We start from the raw sequence: 22471 nt of genomic DNA on the forward strand, positions 1-22471 counted from the left end.
TTAAATGAATGTTAGGTTAGGACCAAATTGTTTATGTATCAAAGAGAATTTGAATCTTCTAATAGCTTTTTGCTGGTTATATGTGGATAAATTACTATTTTTTCTTTGTTTCACTAGCTTCTAGTTTACTATGTTATCTTTTATGGATTTGTTTAGAGCAGATGATTGAATTTCAGGTGTTTTTATTAACATCCCAAGGAAATCCCATGGCAAGGCACCGTGTCCTATGGGACAGAACTGTCACAGCTTGGCCACACAGGATCAACTCCAAAATGAAGAGTCTGTTAAGAAAAATCACTGGCTCAACATGCTTGTAAGTTGTTCGGGTTTTTTTTAGTGTCTTACCTGGAAAAAAACAAGAAGTGATGGCACAGAGGGATAAGATCAGTTTTAGGTGTAAAACACTCTTTAACGACTTACTCGGATTCTTAGCTTACAACAGGATTACAGAGGAAGGAGTTAATGTGTAACTAAGACAAATGCTCTACAAGCAGCCATGAGCCTCACAGAAAACTTGGACTTTAACTTATGTTCTTTAGGTAATTGACGTCTAGTGCATTTCTGGCAAATGACCAGCTCTGAACCCTGAACAACATACATACACACACATAAACACACTCCCTCCCATACGGGGAAGGACACACATCTTTCCCCGCAGCTCCGGCCGTGTGGAGCCCGGCCGCACCCGCTGCCGCCATGGCGCCTCCCACCGCCCCTCAGCGCCGCGGGGCCGCCCGGGCCGAGGGGAAGGGGCGGGGCGCGTCAGGCGGAAAGGGCGGGAGCCGCGCGCCGGAACGGAGCCCTCTGATTGGTCGCTGCCGGAGGCGCGCGCCCGTGAGCGGCGGCGCGCGTGAGCGGTTCCCGCGCGCTGATTGGCCGGCGGGCACGTCCCCTGCGGCGCGCGCTGACCTTGCCCGCGGAGCCGCAGCCATGGTGGCGTATTGGCGACAGGCCGGGCTCAGGTACCGCTGTCGCGACAGCCCCGCGACCGGGCGGGGGCGAGGGGCTGGCGGGGTCGCAGCAGTGCGGGGGGAACGCGGGTTTGGGCTGCGGGAGGCGGCTTTGGGGCCGGGCCCGGGTCTCACCGGCTCTGTCCCCCCGGCCGCAGCTACATCCGCTACTCGCAGATCTGCGCCCAGGCCGTGCGGGCCGCCATGAAGCCGCAGTACAAAGCGGAGGCGGAGAGGGCAGCGGTGGCCACGGTGAAAACGGTGAAACCCAAAAAGGAGTGAAATGTAAGTGGGTGGGGTGGGCTGGGTGCGTGGCTGGAGCTCTGTAGTGCAAGAGTGGCGTTAGCGATAGTCTGTAACTGCTGAGTCCATTAATCCGCAGTGTCTAGGGATAATCGGCTGGATTTCCAGCCCTGGGAGCGGAGGGGGTTGTGGCTGGTGCGAATGTGCGCGGGTGTCTGTGCCTGATTACGTGAGGTGGGAAACTGCCCGATTTCACTGGCGAGGTGAGATGCGCTGTGCCAAACCCTGCACTGAGGCACCTGGGGCTCGCTCCGGGTTTAAAGGGCTCGCTCCGGGTTTAAAGGGCTCGCTCCGGGTTTTAAAGGGCTCGCTCCGGGTTTAAAGGGCTCGCTCCGGGTTTTAAAGGGCTCGCTCCGGGTTTTAAAGGGCTCGGTCCGGGTTTTAAAGGGCTCGCTCCGGGTTTAAAGGGCTCGCTCCGGGTTTTAAAGGGCTCACACAGCAGCTGGGGCTCCGCAGTGATGCTCACGGGTTTCTCTGTGATGCTCCCGTTTCATGCTTGTGCCAGCATGAAGTGCTCCTTCCCCTGAGCAGCAAATTCATTGTGGGGCTTATCTGCTCTCTTGTGCCTTTATTTGTGCCGTTCCATACATCACAAGCCGCTGAAATATTTTCTCTTCTGCATAAAACAGCTTCTGTTTCTGATGAGATTGAATATTATTGCCTTTTGTTTGAAGTGTACCTTGTACACATTCTCGAATTGAATAACTTGTATTTTTAATCTCTTGTAGGAGCTGATCTGTGGTGAATAACAGCAAACTGCAAAGCTGTAGGCAAGCTCAAGACTGCAATGCAATGTCATCACATGTAGAACTTGCCTCTGTATGTAAATTGGTATCTAATAAATGTAATTTCTGAATGTGGAAAATGTTGTTCCTCTTGAAACAAAGTTTCTGTTTTGCAGAGACATTTACTTTTCAGTTCTGTTAAAATAAAAGACTGCTTTTAGCATAGTCTGGACATTCAGTAGCAACACAGTTTATTTTTAAGCCAAATCTCTTTTTGTTTCATGCTGTTATTTCAAGTACCTAAATGAGTTTGATTGTTTAAAACTTTTCTGCCTACTGCATTTTAATGATTACTTTGGAAAAAAATCCTGGCTAAAATCTGTATTAGCAGAGAATATAGCATATAGTTTTGAAAACTGGAACCAGGATAATTGTGCCATGGCTGTGCTTCTGGGGATCTAATCTCCAAGTCTGAGACACTGAGCAGTGAATCAGGAATTGGGAGACCTGGTGCCATGTGAGAGGTGGGGAAGGAGACACAGGAATCTGAGTTGTTTATCCTCATTAACACACGTTCCCTGGGAAGTAGGAATGGAGGGGAACACTTCTCTTGGCTGGGAGGCAAAGATGCACTTCAAGCTCTGTGGTTTTGGGGGAAGTTTTTTGCATTTTCCTGCTGCTGTGTGTCTTCACAGCAGGGATGACATTGTCTCACTGCACAGGAGAATTGGCTTCATGATCCTCCACCAGGACTAAACTCAAACATCAGGAGTTAATTTCTTCAGAGTCTAACAAACCTTTTCATCTAAAAGTATAACTAATTAATTCAAAGTTAGTTCTTGCCAGAATAAGTTGTGGGGTTTTGTCTACCAAATGTTTCAAGTATAAAGCTTTCATAGAATGGTATATAATCTTTATTTAAAATAATATTATAAATACATTGTTAAGTAGGCAGCTGTGATGGCAAGAATTTTTTTTTCACCAAAGGCAAAATATGGTCTTGTTTTAGTGACTGCCATGGAATTTACATTAACAAACTACAAACCATTCTATGTCATTTTTGTAGTAATGAAAGTTAGGAAAAAAAAATTTACAGTAGTTAGTACCTAGGAAAAAAAAATACCACACCAAAACTTTTACACGATGTCACAACTTAGTGTGCTAATGTAACTCATCCTGTAGTTAGAAATAGAAACAAACCACACCATTATAATGAATACAAGCTCTGCAATAATATAAGCCAGCAATGTGATAGAACATTTAGAGTACTTATCAAATGAGAATGTGCATATTCAGTCATTTGGCCCCTGTTGTTTCTGCAGATGTACATCAGTCTGTGGAGTGATAAAAGAGTCACTGCCTTGGAGGCCTTAGAGATGTGCACGTGTTCCTACAACAGTAACAGGTTCACAATCAGCAGGGACTGTGTTTACCTGAGAATAAATAAAGGTGATGAGCTGACTGCATGTTTGACTATTGCTTATGATCCTGATCTATATACACAGGCACAGTGGCTGTATAGTACATTCAGTATCTGGTGATTGTATTCTAAAAGTGAATCCATTTACAGGAAAGACTGGTATGATATAACATGTCCTCATAGTGGATCAGTTTTGGGAGAGATTCAGTGTCAACTGTTTCAGACAGTAAAGCAGAGCTGCCCTTAATTTCAAAAGCAGTGTTGTAATATCAGAGATACTTGGCCAGATGCAGAGAAAAAGTTCTGAAGAAATGTGTTATTTTAGGTATGCAGATGATGGCTATTGCTTTGTCTTTAGTGAGTGTGAACAGGCTCATTAGAAGAATGTTTTGATACTTTTTACTCTGCTTCCTTTTCTGGCTTGGCTTCTGCTTCCACTTCTACCTCCTCAAATTCCTCCACGTCTGCAGTGGCATCCTGGTACTGTTGGTACTCGGACACGAGGTCATTGGTGTTGCCTTCTGCTTCAGAAAACTCCATCTCATCCATGCCTTCCCCCGTGTACCAGTGCAGAAAGGCTTTCCTCCTGAACATGGCCGAGAACTGTTCGGACACCCTGATGAAGAGCTCCTGGATGGCCGTGTTATTGCCGATGAACGTGGCCGCCATCTTCAGCCCTCGCGGCGGGATGTCGCACACGGCCACTTTCACATTGTTGGGGATCCACTCCACGAAGTAGGAGCTGTTCTTGGTCTGGACAGACAGCAGCTGCTCGTCCACTTCCCTGGTGGACATCCTGCCCCTGAAGATGCAGGCCACGGTGAGGTAGCGCCCGCGCCGCGGGTCGCAGGCCGCCATCATGTTGCGGGCGTCGAACATCTGCTGGGTGAGCTCGGGCACGGTGAGGGCGCGGTACTGCTGGCTGCCCCGGGCTGTCAGCGGGGCGAAGCCGGGCATGAAGAAGTGCAGGCGAGGAAAGGGCACCATGTTCACCGCCAGCTTCCGCAGATCCGCGTTCAGCTGGCCGGGGAAGCGCAGCGAGGTGGTGACGCCGCTCATGGTCAGGGACACCAGGTGGTTGAGGTCCCCGTAGGTGGGGTTGGTGAGCTTTAATGTCCTGAAGCATATGTCATACAGAGCTTCGTTGTCAATGCAAAAGGTTTCGTCCGTGTTCTCTATCAGCTGGTGGATGGAGAGGATGGCGTTGTACGGCTCCACCACCGTGTCGGAGACCTTGGGCGAGGGCACCACGCTGAAGGTGTTCATGATCCTGTCGGGATATTCCTCTCTGATCTTGTTGATCAGGAGCGTCCCCATGCCTGAGCCCGTGCCACCGCCCAGGGAATGGATGAGCTGGAATCCCTGAAGGCAGTCACAGCTCTCACACTCGTTCCTCACCACATCCATGACGTTTTCAATCAGTTCAGCACCTTCTGTGTAATGGCCCTTGGCCCAGTTGTTGCCAGCACCTGAATTACCTGTGAAAAGAATTACAGAAAGAACAGCCACAAAGTTAACAGGAGAATTTTTAAAGTATGTCCGAGGCCCTTTTGGGACAGTTGCCTGCAGTGAGTTTGCTGGCAGTGTGCTGTACATACCATGGATAAAGTTGTCAGGCCGAAAGAGGGGCCCGATCTTGCTGGACCGGACACTGTCCATCGTCCCAGGCTCCAGGTCCACCAGGATGGAACGGGGCACGTATTTATGGGCTGGAACAAACCAAATGAATGCAAATAATTACTGCTAGTGGTCAAAGAAACAGGTTTACAATCCACTCTGAAAAGTCCAATCCACCTAGAGTGGCTTAGGCTTTCTGCGGGTTTTTTAATTACTTATTTTACCCTCCCTGTTGAGCACTTACAATAAGCCTCATTGAAGTACACATTGATTCGCTCCAGCTGCAGTGGTGAATCCCCACGGTAGTTCCCAGTGATGTCAATCCCATGTTCGTCACCAAGCACCTCCCAGAACTGCAAAAGGAAAGAGGTACAACACACTGAGAATGATTTATTTATTTTCAGCATATGTTCAGCACCAGCTCTGGGAGCTGTGCCTGAAGCAGGGGATACTTTGCCATTTACTTACCAGATCAGAACAGGGAACCTTCTCTACCCCCTCCAAATAAATTCAAGGGGAATGTTTAGCAGAGCATTTATGCTGCTTAGCTGTGACCCATACACTAATAGGTGGAAGCCCTCAATTTGTTCTCTTTATAGTGAAAGAACATTGATGTTAGTTTAAGAGTTTAAATAACAGTTGCTACTTGGTATGAACTTAACAAAAAGATTGTGAGGGTGTGGATTAGGGAGTCCTGTCATGCAAAAGTATGACCATGGCATGACAAAGCTGGCACAGGCAAATTTGTATGTGAGCAAGGCTTTCCACAAACAGCTGCTGGTCCTACACGTCCTATCTTGACACTCATATGGATGTTCTCTTATGCTGGGCTCTTATCTGGGCAGCAGCCACAGCAGTGTTCATGCAGACACACCCACCCACTGTAATGACCAGGCTATTCTAATATGAAAGGTCTCCTGGGTGAGCATCCAGTCCATATTTGAGTGTACAAATACACCACTGCCAACAGGTGCATGTTCCATGCTTCATGTTCCATTAAAAGGTGTCAAGGTTAGGTGTGGGAGAAAGGAGAAAGAACACAACAATTTCTCAACTATCCCATGTCTTAAAAGACCTCCCAGCCCAAAATAGATAATCTTTGGGCAACTTTCTACATATCAATAAAAAATAAAAAATAAAAAATAAAAGACACAAACCATGGTCATCACACAGCATAGTAATTGAGGGGTTTTTTTAGTCCCAGCCCAGAAAGGCAGCAATAGTGACTACTCCCTATGTCACAAACATGCCAGTGTTTGAGCTACACAAAACTACTCCACTGATATGTCTGTCTCTCACAGGAGGCCAGTGACACTTTGTGTCATTCCACACTCTAACACAGGTTATGCTTTTCATTAATGTGATCCCATATGATCTTTAAGACCCCTTCCAACCCATACCATTGTATGATTCTGTGATGTTTAAGAATAAAATGTGGCAGAGCTGCTCCTGCATGGCTGAACTAAAGTACCAGCAACACAACTTCACAGCCCTGGAATTACTGGCTCTGTCACTTGCCCCAGTGTCTTGCAGAGTGTGAGTTCCTCCTGGGAGTTGGAGTCCCAGCAGAAATGCTCTGGTGCACTTGCAATGACTGGGCCTCACATATTACAAATGAACATTAAACCTTGCATGAGGATTAAATCCAGCTTTTACATTCCATACCAAAACACTCATGTTCCCTGCTAACATGCCAAGGCAACTGTCCCTCCCAAAAGTCCCCATCCACTGATGATGAGTGACCTGCTACCTCTGACCTCCCACTGCTGATCAGTGTTGAAAAGAGACCTTACCTTGGCTCCAATTTGGTTCCCACACTGGCCAATCTGCAGGTGCACGATTTCACGCATTTTGTGTTCCTCAGACCTGTTGGTGCTACAGCCTCACCCAGGCTCCCCAGAACGAGCCCTGTGCCTGCTGCTCTATCAGCTGCAGCCAGCCCAGCCCAGCCCGGGGGCCCTTTTATAGCCGGGCAGTGTCAGCAGCCAGGGGAGTAGCCAGCCCAGCACTGCACAGCAGCCAGGGGCCTCTTTGCTGCCTTTACAGGTACAACAGCACAGGAGCACCACTGAGTGCCTTGGAAAGCAGCACTGTCACATGCACCCCTTCCCAGTTCCCTGTGCAGCAGTGTGGTGCATGAATGTATGTGCATATTCTGATTGTGTTGCGTTATTTTGTATTAGACTTAATATATATACAAATATATGTGCATATGTAGAGATTGTAGACAAAGTGAGTGATCTTAATTTGTTAAGCACATGGACTTCTGCAACATAATTTAAATTTTTGCATCATATGAGTCATAGAGGACAACACCCATAATAAAAATGGTACAAACTTGTGAGCAGGAGGCTCCTATAATCACAACATTCAGTGTATTGCAAGGCTCCAGTTCACTTACAAGCATCATTCCCGATGTTTGCACGAAGGAGGGGGACAAGAGCCATAACAAAACGTACTTTGTAACACATAAAAATAACACTGTACTCTCAGTGATGCATGGTTCTTAAGTAGTTATAAGAATCTGTCATTTTTAGCCAAAACTTGAATTAACTTGTGACTAACTTCCACAGATGCTCTTTCTCTCTCTCTTCATTTCTTGACATTAAGAAATACAACATTTCTAATATTTCTTATATTCCAGATGCACTTCAGAACATGCCAGGAGAATGCTAGAGGTGAAACCCCCTTTCACTGAAGTTTCTGAAGTGAACTGTAACATTCACAGAGTGAAACATCTCACTGTGCTAAAGGAAACGATGGGAGGCAGAACAAAACACAGCACAGTCATGTTTGGCTGCTGATAACCAGGACCAGTATCACTGAGCAGCAGAAACCCAGGATAAAATGACTTCTGGAAGCCTAGAGCAGTTTAATTACATGTCAAATGGCTGTCACTGCCCTGTAAGTGTTCATTTTAAGGATAGGGAAAGGAACTATAATTAGGAAAGCACCTTAAAGTATTTAGCATAATAAATAAAATGGGGACAGTGGAAGGGCTTGACTCACTGAATGTAGCTACTCTACCACTTTATGGGCTGCTAGAGATAAGGGATTTCTGAGCTTCCATATGGTTCCAGAAGAAAAATCAGCTTATTCCAGGCTTCCTCTCCACTTGATGACTTCCACTTCTCCCACCAGCCAATGAAGGAACAGACAACTGCTCCTGACACTGAGATCAGCACCAGAAGTGCATTGTAAAAAAGTAGAGAGCAAACATCCATTGTCCTGTGCCATGCTATGAGCACCCTGAGGAGGGAGCAATAAAAGGAAAACCTTAAATTCAGGTAGATTAATTTTCTTTCCTTAAAACACAATAATTTTATCATTTTTCCAAAAGATAAGTGTTGTCTAAGCCATTCAGTTTACCCAGCAAAACATTCTGTTCCATTGCTACATTGTCAATATTTCCCACAATAGCTTTGGATATCTTCTACAATTGCCTAAGAAAATTATGAAAATTTTTGGACATTTACTTTGAAAGCATATCCCATTTTATTTATGCACATTTCATACTTGTTTTCTCCAACCATCCTTAGCTAAGAGCAATAATGCACATGTGATTTGTATATTCAACTGCAGCATTCTGAATGGGAGCAGTCACAACATCAGCAGAGAGCTGCTGACACTAAATACTATTTAAAATATGCAAGTACTCACAATAGACACAGCTTAGGAAGAGGCTGAAGGTGCTAATTCACTGTCCAAAAAATCTGGCAAAATAATTTACGCAATTAATATATTCGCTGAGTACATCTCACAAGAAAAGGGGAAAAAGGGAAGTGAAAGAAATATGCAATCACTCAGGAGGGGTTTTTCCTCTTGCTGAAAATAGCTCTCTACAATCATGTGCCTCCTCTGAAGCACTTCCTTACAGAGTCTGAAAAATTCTGGCACACGACACCAGGTAGCTGAGATGCTTTGTGAAGCAGATGTGGCTTTGGGCCTCTTTTCCCTCTCCTCCCCATCTGCATTTCTGTGAACCCCTAAGTCTGACTTTATCCCAAGCCCAGCCTAGCAGGGGCAGTTCCAGTGCAGGCTGAGTTGCAGCTGTTAACAGCCCAGGCACTTGCCAGGCACTGCCAGGGCACATGTGCAGCTGCAGATTAGCACAGAGCGCTGGGGACAGAGGGGCTGTGCTGCCTCGGAGGCACTTTTGGCACTGGGGAGATTAGGAGCAGCCTGGCACCGGGCACAGCTATTCCAGGCTCCCACCGTGGATATTATCAGGCTGCCCACTGCTTCCAGTGCCTCCAGGGCAGATAGCACAGCCCTGGCGATGGGCTTGAGCTGAGACCACAAACACCAGGCTTTTGTGGTTGCTGGGCTTTTTGTTGTTTTCATTTTCTTGGTTAATGTTTGGCGTTTTTTAGCACTACCCCCAGTAAATATGCATGTACAAGGAGACATTCTGGGATAATCTTTTTTAATGGTTTGCTTGGAAGGAACTGGTTTTTCAGAGTAGCAGAGGAGATTGTTGAGAGGAAACTCTGTTTAATTTGAGATGAGCCTGGCTACAGGCCATCAGATAATTTTAGAGAGATCTGTGAATGGCTACCAGACAAGCTGATGCAAGTCTTAACGAACCTGGGCTAGCTGAATCACCCTTAAGAACCATACCAAAAACATTGCATCCATCACTCAGGCTCCACTCGTGCCCTGCTGTTCCTTTTGGTGCATTGGTTCTCTGTGCCTCAGTTTCTCTATTCATAGTGAGGAGCTAATAAACCTCAAGCCCTCTACAAAAAGTGCTGAAAGCTAAGAAAGAGAAGCTAGAAGGGAAGAACTGTCTGTGGTTTACTAAACCTGTTTATCAAACATGAAAGCGTCTAGCTAATATATGGAAAAGAGAGTGGTAATCCATTCACACAGTCAACAGAAGTTTCTACAGGAGAATTGCGAAACTATTTTTACTATTGACTAAATCTTCTAGCAAATAATAAAGATGTTTGAACCCTAAGGAACAGCCTAGAGATTGGACACTGGGCTGTGTTCTTTTCTAAATTGTAACATTAAACAGCTTGAGAAATCCAGAACCCGGGACTAGGAAAAAAACCACAACCAAACAAAAAACCGGTCACAGTGGCCGGTCAGAGTCTAGCACAATGCTGAGGTGTTAGGCCAAAGGTAAAGAAAACCTGTCCCAGCTACAAGTCGTCTTGTACAACCCGCGTGACCGAATTTTTGAGCGTGCGAGCTGGAAAGGTCGCTGGGGGCTGGGAAGGCGGGATCTCAGTTTGTTCCTCGTTCCCCAGGAGATCCATCAGAGACAGCCCAGGGCGGTACCGGCACGGGCTGTCCCTGTGTCTGTCCCGGTCCCTGTGTCTGTCCCTGTGTCCCCGCCCGCCGCAGGTGAGCGCGGCCCCGCCCGTCCCTCCGCCCGTCCCTCCGCTCCTCCCGCCGCCCTTAAACGCCGTTGGCGGCCGCGTCCCGGGCGCTGCCGCTGTCCCAGCATGGCCACGCTGCTCCGGCCCCTCGGCGCCCTCCTGCTGCTGCTCTGCGGCTGCCTCTGCCCGCCCGCCCGCGCCGGGCTCTACTTCAGGGCAGGGCAGCACTGCTACAGACCGGCCCCGCGCCGGGACCCCGGCCCCAGGTGAGCCCGGCCGGGCGCCGCTCCCGGGAGAAGCGCTGGGCAGGCACAGCCGGCTCCGGGGGTGCCCTGACCCTGCCGGCTCCGGGGGGTTCGGGGGTGCCCTGACCCTGCCGGCTCCGGGGGGTTCGGGGGTGCCCTGACCCTGCCGGCTCCGGGGGGTTCGGGGCCGTTCTGGCCCCGCCGGGTCCGGGGAGTTCGGGGGTTCCGGCCCGTTCCCCCCGCCGGATTCGGGGGTTCGAGCCCGTTCCGCCCTGCCGGGTCCGGAGGTTCGGGGAGTTCGGAGGTTCGGGGGGTTCCGGCCCGTTCCCCCCCGCCGGGTTCGGGGGTTCGGGGGGTTCCGGCCCGTTCCCCCCGCCGGGTTCGGGGGGTTCGGGGGGTTCCGGCCCGTTCCCCCCGCCGGGTTCGGGGGTTCGGGGGGTTCCGGCCCGTTCCCCCCGCCGGGTTCGGGGGTTCGGGGGGTTCCGGCCCGTTCCCCCCGCCGGGTTCGGGGGTTCGGGGGGTTCCGGCCCGTTCCGGTGCATCGGTCACGAGACTTTGGGGCCGGAGCGGTCACGCCGCGGTCACGTGACGCCGCCGGGCACTCGCGGCCTCGTTACGAAACCCGGTGAAATCTGCGGGTTTTTAAAAAACCCAAAAAAACAAACCCCGGCCCGTCCTGCCGGCGCTGCCTCCCCGCTCCTTCCCCCGCAGGACCTACCCCCGCCCGCACGAGTACCTGGACGTGTCGGCGCTGCCGCGGAGCTGGGACTGGAGGAACGTGAACGGGGTGAATTACGCCAGCAGCACTCGGAACCAGCACATCCCCCAGTACTGCGGCTCCTGCTGGGCCCACGGCAGCACCAGCGCCCTGGCAGGTGCGCTCGGGCCCCGGCTCCCCTGCCGGGCTGGAATCGGGAGGCTTTGGGTAACAATGGGAGTTTAACTTCAGGTTATTGGCAGCTGGTATGAGGTGCTAAATCGCTGCGGTGACTAACGCGGCACAGCCGAGGTGTCTGTGAATACACCACGGCAGTGCCCGAGCTGAAGCAAGGAGGGTTTAGGTTCACAGAAAAAGCAGCTGGAGTGAGGCTGGCTCCATCTCATCCAAAGGCAGCAAGCGAGGAACGCTGGAGTTAAATGCAGGTTAAAAACCTGTTTGCAGAGGAATGTGGCCACAGCTCCTCCCAAACTGCTCTTTGGGTCCTGGGGTAAGAGCTGGGGGTGCTGCTCTCCCCTCGGAGTTGGGGTGATGGCAGCAGCAGAAGCAAAAGAGCTGTCAGGTCTCCTTCCCCTTTCTGGTACCTCAGCAGGGGCTCTCCAGCCATGCTGGGAATGAGGAAATGAAAGAAAGAAAGAAGTTGCCTTTTGCTGGGTATTTGCTACAGGAGCCCTGTAATTCCAATAAACTGACCACAGCAGATACACAAGTCTGATTTCAGCAGGAATCTTCAGCCTTTTCCTTAGTCAAGGGGACAAGTCTGATTTCAGCAGGAATCTTCAGCCTTTTCCTTAGTCAAGGGGACAAGTCTGATTTCAGCAGGAATCTTCAGCCTTTTCCTTAGTCAAGGGGACAAGTCTGATTTCAGCAGGAATCTTCAGCCTTTTCCTTAGTCAAAGGGAAGTAGTGGTTTGTTGCAGTTGGGGAAGTAGTGGCTCTAGAGAGAATATATGATTTGCACGCAGTTATGTGCTGGAAGGGCACCATTTGTACAGGGAGACTAAAGGAAAATTACCTGTGAAGGAGAAATAGAGGAAACTGGGAAGAAGGGGGAAGACAAGGCAGGTGTGAGCAGACAGCAGGAGTCATGTAGCATACAGAGATATGACATGATATATATATGATATACATGATATATACATGTATGACACCTGCCAGGATTGAGTGGAATACTGGGATAGGTAAAATACAGCAACTTCTAGGAAGATTAGGCTGGGATGGTGGCTCCCTGTTCTATCAAGTATATTTGAATGCTGTTGGTACTAATAGGATTTAAAGTACTACAGTAGCATCAGTTAAGACTGTTAATGCAGAGAAGCAGTTTATAAGTACTCGTCAGGAAGCTTTTCCACCAAGTAAGCTTGTTGTTTGTGACAAAATAAGGCAGCAGGGTGGTGGTGCCTGTCTGAGAAGGCAGGATAACAGTGAGATGCTGATGTAACAGCAAGGAGATAGCTCTGGAAACTTTCTCCTGCATGAAGACTGTCTCACAGAGCCAGCAGCCTGTGCTCCATGGGCTTATGTTTATGCATGGGCTTACACACAAATCTCTACTCCTGTAAAAGATGCTGGTCAGAGCTGTTTTTATGATGTGTATTTGAAAACTCTTTGCTGTCAAAGTCAGGAAACAGATCTGGAAGTTTTCAGAAGCTGTGGCTTGAATTAAAAGAACTCTAGGGCTCTTCAAGGCTTTAGACAGATCTTACTCATCTCCATGTTTTTGCTGTTTTTAATGGAAAAACCCCCTCCTAACGGAAACCCACAAGAATAACTCAGCCTCTGGTTTGAATTAGGTCACACTGCAGACAGCAGAGGCTTTTCCAGCCACAAGTGCTGCTGTCTGCAGAAAGTTACAGGTTTGATGGAGAGTTTCAGAACCAGTCGCGGCGCGTAGCCACCCACTCAATCCAGTATCAAAGCCGTTTTTATCCTTACAGACCGAATCAACATCAAGAGGAGAGGTGCTTGGCCTTCTGCCTACCTGTCTGTGCAGAACGTGATCGACTGCGCGGGCGCGGGCTCCTGCCAGGGCGGGGACCACGCGGGGGTCTGGAGGTACGCGCACGAGCACGGCATCCCCGACGAGACCTGCAACAACTACCAGGCCAAGGACCAAAGTAGGGTGCCTCTGCTTTGCTCTAGGGTTTCTTCTCGGGTTTAGCAGCTCTTTTCTTGGGTTTTTAAAGTACTGGTTTCTGCTGTTTGACTGACAGGATGGGTTTTCTGTGTGTCTCCTAGTTCAGACGGACAGTGTAGCTCTAAATCATGCTCAGGCAAGTTTGTGCAGATGAATTGTTTTAATTTAATCTCTTAAATCCATGACATACAATCTCTAATGTACTGAAATATTTGCAAGTGTCACCTCAAGATGAACAAAGGTGAAATTTAACCTTTGGCTGGTCACGTGTGACTGGAATGGTTTTTCTATGTCCTTAACAAAGTATTTATACCTGTGAAGTAAAGAACAGTAAGTGGTGATAATAGGCACTTTGAATTTGGTTTCCAGAAAATAATTGAGTTCAACAGAGTGTAATTATTTATTAATAATTACTTTGAAGTTATTAATATCTGCCTCAAATTATAAAAGCTCAGTGTACTACCATCACTTCACTTGAAGAAAAGCACCTTCTTGCAGATTGCTTCCAGTGGTAATCTCACTCTGTTTTACAGAGTGTAAGAAATTCAACCAGTGTGGAACTTGTGTCACCTTTGGAGAATGCCACGTGATCAAGAACTACACTCTCTGGAAAGTTGCTGACTATGGGTCTGTCAGTGGAAGAGAAAAAATGATGGCAGAAATCTACAAGAATGGACCAATTAGGTAAAAAAAAGAAACATGAAACTCAGTGTACATTTTCACTCAGCAGCTCTGCATTAACATGCAGACTTTAGTTTGTACATAAACTGAGATCAGAATTCACTCTTTTCTTGCAGCTGTGGCATAATGGCTACTGAAAAGCTGGATGCCTACACAGGGGGACTGTACAAGGAGTACAACCCCTCACCTGCAGTGAATCACATCGTGTCTGTGGCTGGCTGGGGAGTGGAAAACGGGACAGAATATTGGATAGTTCGTAACTCCTGGGGTGAGCCCTGGGTAAGGAGACATGGGAACACCCTCTGGCTTTGGAGGGAGGCTGGGGTTTGTTACTTGCAAAACTACAGCCTGTGGATATAAAAGTGAAACCTTTGAACTAGACTAACAGTTTAAAGTCGTTCAATGTTGAACCCAGTCTGAAGACAAGGATATTTGGCCAAAGCTACTTGAGTAATGTCTGTCCCAAATTCTGCCTTTTCAAGGACATGCAGCTCCTGTTATGGGCAACTGGAAATTCCTGTTGTAGGCAAAAATCAAGTCACGTACCTGGGCTGGATGAGTGGGGTGTAAATTTACCAAAGCAGGTTTCCCCATGACTCCAGGGTTATACTTCAGCTTGAGTGGATTCCTCTGTTCACTTCAATCACTCATATTTGGCAGACAGAACAGACTCACATAATTTCTGCAGTTGTGTTTCCTAATTTACAATGCAAATTAAATCCTTTACAGGGTGAAAGAGGATGGCTGAGGATTGTGACCAGTGCCTACAAGGGTGGAAAAGGAGGAGACTACAATCTGGCTATTGAAGAGGACTGTACCTATGGAGATCCTATACTGCCTTGATTCTTCATGGTACAGCTTTTTATTTAGGTACTTTGTTTGGAAGCTTCCCAGCACAACCTCCTTTTGTTTAAAGAATAATAGCCTGAGACTCTTTCACAGTTCAACACCATCAGGCAGTTCTGCAAAATCAGCCCAGGTGCAACACACAATGCCTTCAAAAAATACAGAACTGCCCTAATTTCATTTACATCTTGAAGTAATTCACCCATGAAGGAGCTGTCTGCCTTGATGCACAGTATTAAAATCACACTGGCTGAATCCCAGAACCTGTATGTGTAAATATCTATTTTTTTAAATACAAATAATGCAGATGTACTGGAAATATATACTTAATATTTGCATCTAGAGCTGCTTTTAATTTCTGTGACAGTACTGACCAAATATGTTGCAATGATGCAAAAGCCATGATAAGTGTGGGAATGGTATATCCAAAATATTAAACCCTGTTTCCTTGACCTCCTGGTGAAACAGTGGTACTGGAAGTCTTAATAATGAGGTTGCTTTTATCCACAAAAATGATATAATGGGATTTACTTTGACTAAAGGACAGTCTAAACACTTCCTACTTAATCAGTCTTGTCTTTGCTCAAATTTCTTGCTTGAATATGTGACTGTGCCCATTTTCTCCTAAAGAGGCAAAATATAAGTTGCCAGAACACTCCTCACTAATATGACAAATCAGTGCCATATCAAATGTTCCTACCTGGCATTGCTAACTGTGTTTAATAAACAGACTTTTTCTCTTACCTGACTGGGTATTCATTGTAATTTATATTAATAGAGGTGTGTGGTTGTCTCCACGTGGATGGTGCTGCTTTCACTGGACTTTTCTTGTGAAAGGCCTGATGGACACATTTGTACACAGTGATGCTGGTTTGGACACTTGGGTGTGAACAGGATTGTGTGACAGCACTGATCACAGCACCACAAAGGGTTTAACAAGGCAAAAATCACCTCCAGGGACCAGTGCACAGGAACTGTTTAGAGGAACTGATACCAAGCTGGACACAGGGAAGTCAAAATAATCCTTGTTTGAGCTGCTGGCAAAGCTGCAGTGAACACAGAGCAAACTGCTCTTATTATCACCAAGAGATTTGACAGGGTTTTTATTGATTCTCTATAGGGTGAATAATTGCTATTTTTAGTTCTACAATTCACTTAAATTATGAAAACATGAAACTGAAAGACACCTCTGGAAAAGAACAAACACCTTTATTTAAAGGTAAGTTATATTGTTGGGTGTATCTCCCACTGTTTGGCATCAGCCAGGACAGAGCAGAGATAAGTATAAAAACAAAGCCACAACAAGCAGTAATGAAATTTCAGCACATATTCATATTTTGGGACAGTAATGACATGGTAATGAAACTTACCAGTAACATCTGATGCATCTATTTGGCAAAAAATAGATTCTGAAAGGTAACACACTCACACAGAATTCCTTTCTTAATACAAAACTAACCTTGACTGTTACAACTCCTTTTGTGTTACACAAAACAAGTTTTTTTTGTTTCCATGGAGGATATTTAGAATTCTAATATAATGCAAAGGTGAGGAACAGACATTAGGGCTTCTCTGCAGCACAAAGCAAATCCCACAAATTCCTATTTTTTTACAACTTGTAACATCAAAGCCTAGATGTCTGCAAAGTGTTTTGAGTGTATTACCATACCTGTTCTTCAGATTTTATTACACAAAGAATCAGTGACAAATTCTGTAAGTAACCAAAATAATGTTCTTTCAAATAAATCTGTTTCTTGTTATCCATGCTCTTCCAACATTGATTTATACTGATTTGTGTAACAACAGAAAATCCTCTGATATCACTCCATTTTCCAAATGACATTAACATTCTCTGATACAAAACACAAACACTCCTCTGATAAGAATTTCAAGGTCACCATGCAAGTCAAGCAAATGCCCTTCAGCCTTTTCCTCCTTGTTTTAGGTTTCTTGGTTTTGTTGGGTTTTTTTTGCTGCTGTGTTGCCCATTTACAGACCCTCACTGGTGGAGAGCATGGAAAAGCAATGATCTTGACCTCTGGCTGCATTCTTGATGTTTTCCACTGCTCAATTCATCATAATAAAGTTAGATTTGCAATGAGCTTAAAAGGAGAGGAAAAAAAGACAGTGTTCAGTACATTGCTATGATTCTCTGTTTTATATATTTATGTATTTGCATATGGATTTCTGCATTATGTAAATAATTAGGATTTTAGGGTTTGGACAGATGTTTTTGTTTTAGGATAGAGCATAATATTATGACAGACAACTTTTCTTGCTGCAGTGCTAGTTCCCAAAATGCAGTATTTATCTTTACTTTCCTTGCTATGACCCACAGATTCTCGATTACAGGAAAATTGCTAAACACAGGCCCCTAAAAAGGAAGCTGTCTGTGAAAATAGCTGGCAGGCATTCCTATTTAAGCAATCTTCCTCCTGAACATTATTTGCAAATTGTAACAAACACAAATGGTAGCAGGTATGCAAGGTGTGAATGTGACTTACCAATGAACTCCGTGACAGGATCATGTTCACCTTCTGTTTTTATAGTGCCTGCAATACTTTCATTCTCCAAAATGGGAAGGAAAAGCTGTACAAAGTCTGAGGTATATGGAGGAGCAATCACATCAAGCACCTGAAACAGCAGACAAAAACTGATGATTCTTACTTACAGGGGGAGGAGGGACAATATTTAATTCACATACCAGTTTTGGAACACACAAGTAGTTGTATGGAGAACAAGAGATCTCTAATTATGTATTCTCAGGGTGCTCTGCTGAGTACCTCATTACTTCCACCAGTCAGCATCAGTAGGACCAAGTCACACCCTGGTGAACACTGAGACATTGCTCAGAATCTGACCTGAACATCAAGTATTTCTCAATAACCAAAACACATGACTTTAAACTCGACCTCTAGACTTCAGTGCACAGTTTTTGCTGCTGACCTCTGTCACAAAGTATCTGATGAGGGAGATGTCTGTGTCCAGCTTCTCCAGGCACTTGCGGATGTAGCTGACGACGGGCAGGACGTACCCTCGGCTCAGCAAGTGAACCATCCTGTCCAGGAGAGTCTTCTTCAGCTCCAGCTGATGGGCAGGGAGGGGAGAGCCACACATTAGAACTTGCTTCAGAGTGTGAATTTTTATTCATTCAGTATCTGCTATGCTACATTTTAACCAGTTCTAAATTAACTGTGCTGTGAGAGCAAAAGTGGCTGAGAGTGACTGATGTGCAGTAACAGAAAACACTGAATGCTCTGTGTATCACCTGCTCCATCACATCCAGCTGAGAATGCTCTGTTTCAAAGAGCTTGACAAGAAGTTGCAGAACTTGGGGATGAAGCAGCTGATGGCATGTACTGATCTGCAAACAACACAGCAAAGTGAGATCCTCAGAACTGTAATTTAAAACAATGCACCAGACAAGTTTACAATTATGTTCAGGGCCAGACAGAAATTCATTTAGAAAAGCATTCCATCACTTCTTTCTATGATGCCCAAGTTTTCCTGGTGTAAATAATGCTGAGCTGACAAAACCAAACAATTTGCTCTAAATAGATTCATCTCTGCATATTTACTGCCTTACTGCAAATGACAGGCACTCAGTGCACTGGGTGTTACACAAGAACCAGAACTGTTTGTGCTCTCCAGCAAAGTTCTACAGACACTCTTACCTCATCCAGCAGTGCCAGGTGAACTGGGGTGTGATCAGTCTGCAGCTGGAAGTACCGTGGCTCTGACACTGTCCAATCCACCCACTTCAACACACCCATGGCCACCACTGGGAACCTACAGAGAGACAACACTTCAGCACAGCAGCAAGAAAAAATAAATAGAAGTTTTATTAGGAACCCAAAGTCGTCTGCCATCATTTTCCAGTGGCACAGAAAAGAATGTTCTGCCACACAAGGAGGACAAGTTGTGTATGAAAAACAGGATTTATGTCCTCATGAGAGATTCTTGGCCTCTCTGCTCACCTGATGCACTGATAAAGAGTGCTCAGTTCTGCAACCAGCTCTGATGCCCCTTTGTTCTCATTGCAACACAGGTTGTGAACAGTCTCAATGGCTTTTGAGGTCGACTTCAGTTCATCCTTGTTGATGCTGACTCTCTTGTTCTGCAAAATTATTGCAAAGTTGGAATGCAAAAGTTGCAGATGTCTCTGGTTATTTAAGGAAAGGAGCTGTAACCTGCAATAAGCCTAGGATTGCATCCTGTGTCTCAAAATTCAGACTCACATGCAAGTTTTAGAAGAATTATGAGTGAGCTGAAGTACAAGGATGTTTGCTTTATTTAATTCTCAGCGCACTCAGACTTTTGTTTGATCATCAGGATCTACACTTTTTAATCACCTCAGTTGAAGGCAGAAGCATTTAATGTTAAAATAAGTAAACTAAGCTGAATATATTACTTTAAACTGAGCAACTTCACAACCAAAAATTTTCTTCAGCACAGGCAGGCTGCTGTAGACAAAAATAAGACTCACAGAAGTGACCATTACCTTTTTCCACATCTCTACAACACTAGCTGCATATGCCAGTATGTGGATATATTTATGTTTGTGATCCTGGTTGATCTTAGCACCTGGTTTAAACAAGGACTGCATGAAGAGGTCCAGAAATGCAGGCACTCGAATCTGTGAAGAGAAAGAAAATTTTATCAGAGCCTGATGGAGTTTTTGGATCTGATATACCTTGCATAGAACAAGATAAACACATTTTCTTTTAAGAGTACATTAAACAGTTTTCTGAAGAGACTCATACTTGTGAAAGAAAAAAAAAAATCAGTTGCAGACCATACTGCTAAAGTATCAAAATCTTGCCTTTTCTTATGAAAACCCATGTTAGAACAATACAGTGAGAAATGTGAAATGTATCATTTAGGCCTGCTTATAACAAACTGCTAAAGTGGGCAAGGGTTTTTCATCCTGAATTTTTTTTTTGTTTAAAGAATTAATTCCTTGCCATTTTTGTTTCCTATGGAAAAGTTTTTTAATTTAGTTATATGTAAAAACACACCTTGGAATGATTAAAAAACCTCTACAAAAGTACCACGAAGCTAATGCAAACTAGAATGCAAGTAGCAGCTTCATCAGATGTTACTTACAATTACAAAGGGACAAGTGAATGCTATTGCCATTTTCATCCATACAACACTTAGCACAAGACACCCCATTTCCCAGTGCTACTGTAACAAAAATAAGTTTCAGAGGTTACAAACAGGTAAATACTGACCAGTTCTACTGGAGGTGGGTCCATGCTTGTAAACATTTTGAAGAGGACAGTGATATCTGCTGGATTCAGAGCTCCTTTGGACAGCATTGCCCCCAGAGCCTGGCAAGCCCGGGGGTAGGAGGCTGCAGTACCCAGTGCTAAGGTGATCTGACTGGCATCGTGGCCTCTGCAGCAAAAGCAAACACACAGTGAGAATTATTTTCTTCATTCAGACATCTCAGATGAAGCCTCACTGAGTCAACAGGGCATATTCTATGGGATGTAATGCCTTAGGGTAATTACAGAAACAGGCCTGTGTTTGCCTTGTTTCCAAAATATTAAAAGAAAATAGACAGAAATTTCAAGTCTTTGCTTTCCCAGTTTCAGGTCTCTGGTACAGGACACTGAATTTTCTGCCGTTCCACAACTCCAAGCCCTACTACAAGAACTGCTCTGCTGCAGCTAGAGATTCTCTTTTTGATTCTCCAAAAGGCAGCAGAGCTGAGAGACTGTGGTGAGCTCCATCCTGAGGGCAGAGCTGGCACTCACTTCTCGTGGGCGTATCGCTGCACCTCCTGGGCGATGCGCCGCACGGCGGAGCCGCCCTGCTCCTCCTGCGCCAGCATGGACATCATGGACTGAGCAAACAGGTACGTGTGTTCCCCATGGCACACCATCTTCTGTGAAAGCACAGCACAAACCTCAACAGTCAGCAAAACAGCCCAGCCTTGCTGTGATCACACTGCTGTGACAGCAAAGGGGGGGAAAACCAAACAGCAAAATTGCAAAGGAAAAAATAAAACCAAAACGCGAACAACCGAACAGCAAACCAAAACCTCAACAGCCAAGAGAAAAATACAGAAAAGCACTGACACCAAAGCCAAAACCCCAACAGCCAAGAGGAAAATACAGAAAAGCACTGATACCAAAGCCAAAACCCCAACAGCCAAGAGAAAAATACAGAAAAGCACTGACACCAAAGTCAAAACCCCAACAGCCAAGAGAAAAATACAGAAAAGCACTGACACCAAAGCCAAAACCCCAACAGCCAAGAGAAAAATACAGAAAAGCACTGACACCAAAGCCAAAACCCCAACAGCCAAGAGAAAAATACAGAAAAGCACTGACACCACACAAGAAGGAATGGCTGAATTGAGAACTTCATTTCTCAATGCCAAACCTGAGAGGAAAATCTATTCTGTTTATGCTCAGTGCTTTCTCTGCAGTATTTAAACACTAAAGGAGTTCAAAGCAACTGAAAATCACTGTGCTAGGTTTTACAACACTGAGCATGTGATGGGTTGATTCAGATGGCAACTTTCACACTGATGTGGATGATAAGAGAATTATTTTCATTTGCCAGGGGATTGACAAGACTGATCTTCAGATCTTGCAGTACTTGTGAAGGACAACACTTCTATCCCCACCATTTTATAACCTATTTAATAAATATAAGTATCACATAAGCAACCCAAGGAATTATTGGCCACAGAATGACCAAAAAGCATAAATTTCTGGGTTTTAACTCAGATATACTTTCTCTTCATAAGCTTTTGTAGGACCTCAAGATTGGCTACAATCCCACAGTGATCTGTATCTCCTAACTGGAAAGCAGGATACTTATTTTTTCCATACAAAAAGGCAGAATAAAACCCCAAAACTTACAGCAAACTCAGGGAGGTTTTTCTCAAGGTTTTCTTCTCCTCCATCTAAAATTGTTGCCAGTGATGTACGCAGGACTCTTGAAAATACTTCTAGTTGCTGACATGCTGTTGAAACACTGGTTATTTCCCCTTGATATCCAGCATCAGATATAAGCTATAAAAATAAAAACATCACAGAAATCTCATGTAATTTACATTTACACTTATGATATCCTAACAAATCTAGAAGAACACACAGAATCTAAGTTTCACCTCTGCATACACTGACTGGAATTTGCATTTATATTGTGGTCTACAGAAAATGAAACCAATAGAGATGTAGTAAAAATAAAGCACAGTAATAAAACATGTAGCAGAGCACATAAAAATATATAATTCCTTTCTTGCCACAGAAACATACAAAACTGAGATGTTCCATTGCAACAGAAATCCAGAATTTTCACACAGAGATAAAAGGAAAGCAAGCAAACAAACAAACAAAAAAAAAAAAAGAAAAAAACCCACACATCAACAAAAATTGAAAAAGCAGTACTTCAAACTGGGAAAATACATTTACTGAAACCTGTAGCAAAAGTCCTCCCACCAAGGTGTGGAGTACAAGAGTACACAAAATATATAAGCAAGA

General features: G+C 45.3%; 3 protein-coding genes across 6 annotated transcripts in view; 1 reads left to right on the forward strand and 2 right to left on the reverse strand.

Moving 5' to 3' along the window:
* Positions 1 to 2981: 2981 nt before the first annotated feature.
* Positions 2982 to 6973, reverse strand: TUBB1 (tubulin beta 1 class VI). 2 transcript variants are annotated; one of them, XM_079321959.1, is made up of 4 exons: positions 6809 to 6973; positions 5260 to 5368; positions 4997 to 5107; positions 2982 to 4876 (listed from the first exon to the last, which is right to left on the reverse strand). In XM_079321959.1, exons 1-4 carry the CDS (start codon positions 6863 to 6865, stop codon positions 3798 to 3800), a joined length of 1356 nt encoding a protein of 451 aa, XP_079178085.1. In that variant the 5' UTR covers positions 6866 to 6973; the 3' UTR covers positions 2982 to 3797. The 2 variants fall into 2 exon arrangements, with proteins under 2 accessions (XP_079178085.1, XP_079178086.1); XM_079321960.1 differs by lacking the exon at positions 6809 to 6973 and adding an exon at positions 5484 to 6140.
* A 3422-nt stretch (positions 6974 to 10395) lies between these two features.
* CTSZ (cathepsin Z) lies at positions 10396 to 15712 on the forward strand. The gene is made up of 6 exons (XM_079321961.1): positions 10396 to 10608; positions 11299 to 11462; positions 13243 to 13422; positions 13976 to 14126; positions 14240 to 14402; positions 14853 to 15712. Exons 1-6 carry the CDS (start codon positions 10469 to 10471, stop codon positions 14964 to 14966), a joined length of 912 nt encoding a protein of 303 aa, XP_079178087.1. The 5' UTR covers positions 10396 to 10468; the 3' UTR covers positions 14967 to 15712.
* A 447-nt stretch (positions 15713 to 16159) lies between these two features.
* Positions 16160 to 22471, reverse strand: part of NELFCD (negative elongation factor complex member C/D) — an 8831-nt gene continuing 2519 nt past the window's right edge. For 2 of the 3 annotated variants that reach the window (XM_079322071.1, XM_079322072.1), the window contains exons 6-15: positions 21848 to 22000; positions 20732 to 20862; positions 20204 to 20369; positions 19471 to 19605; positions 18947 to 19086; positions 18644 to 18758; positions 18238 to 18333; positions 17916 to 18056; positions 17474 to 17603; positions 16160 to 17071 (exon numbers count right to left, since the gene is read on the reverse strand). In XM_079322071.1, coding sequence (XP_079178197.1) covers positions 17037 to 17071; positions 17474 to 17603; positions 17916 to 18056; positions 18238 to 18333; positions 18644 to 18758; positions 18947 to 19086; positions 19471 to 19605; positions 20204 to 20369; positions 20732 to 20862; positions 21848 to 22000 — 1242 coding nt within the window. In that variant the 3' untranslated portion in view covers positions 16160 to 17036. Of the gene's footprint in view, positions 17072 to 17396; positions 17604 to 17915; positions 18057 to 18237; positions 18334 to 18643; positions 18759 to 18946; positions 19087 to 19470; positions 19606 to 20203; positions 20370 to 20731; positions 20863 to 21847; positions 22001 to 22471 lie in introns of those variants that run through there. The other variant, XM_079322070.1, reaches the window with a different exon arrangement.

The sequence above is a fragment of the Erithacus rubecula genome (genome assembly GCF_903797595.1).
Source record: "Erithacus rubecula genome assembly, chromosome: 18".
NCBI lineage: Eukaryota > Metazoa > Chordata > Aves > Passeriformes > Muscicapidae > Erithacus > Erithacus rubecula.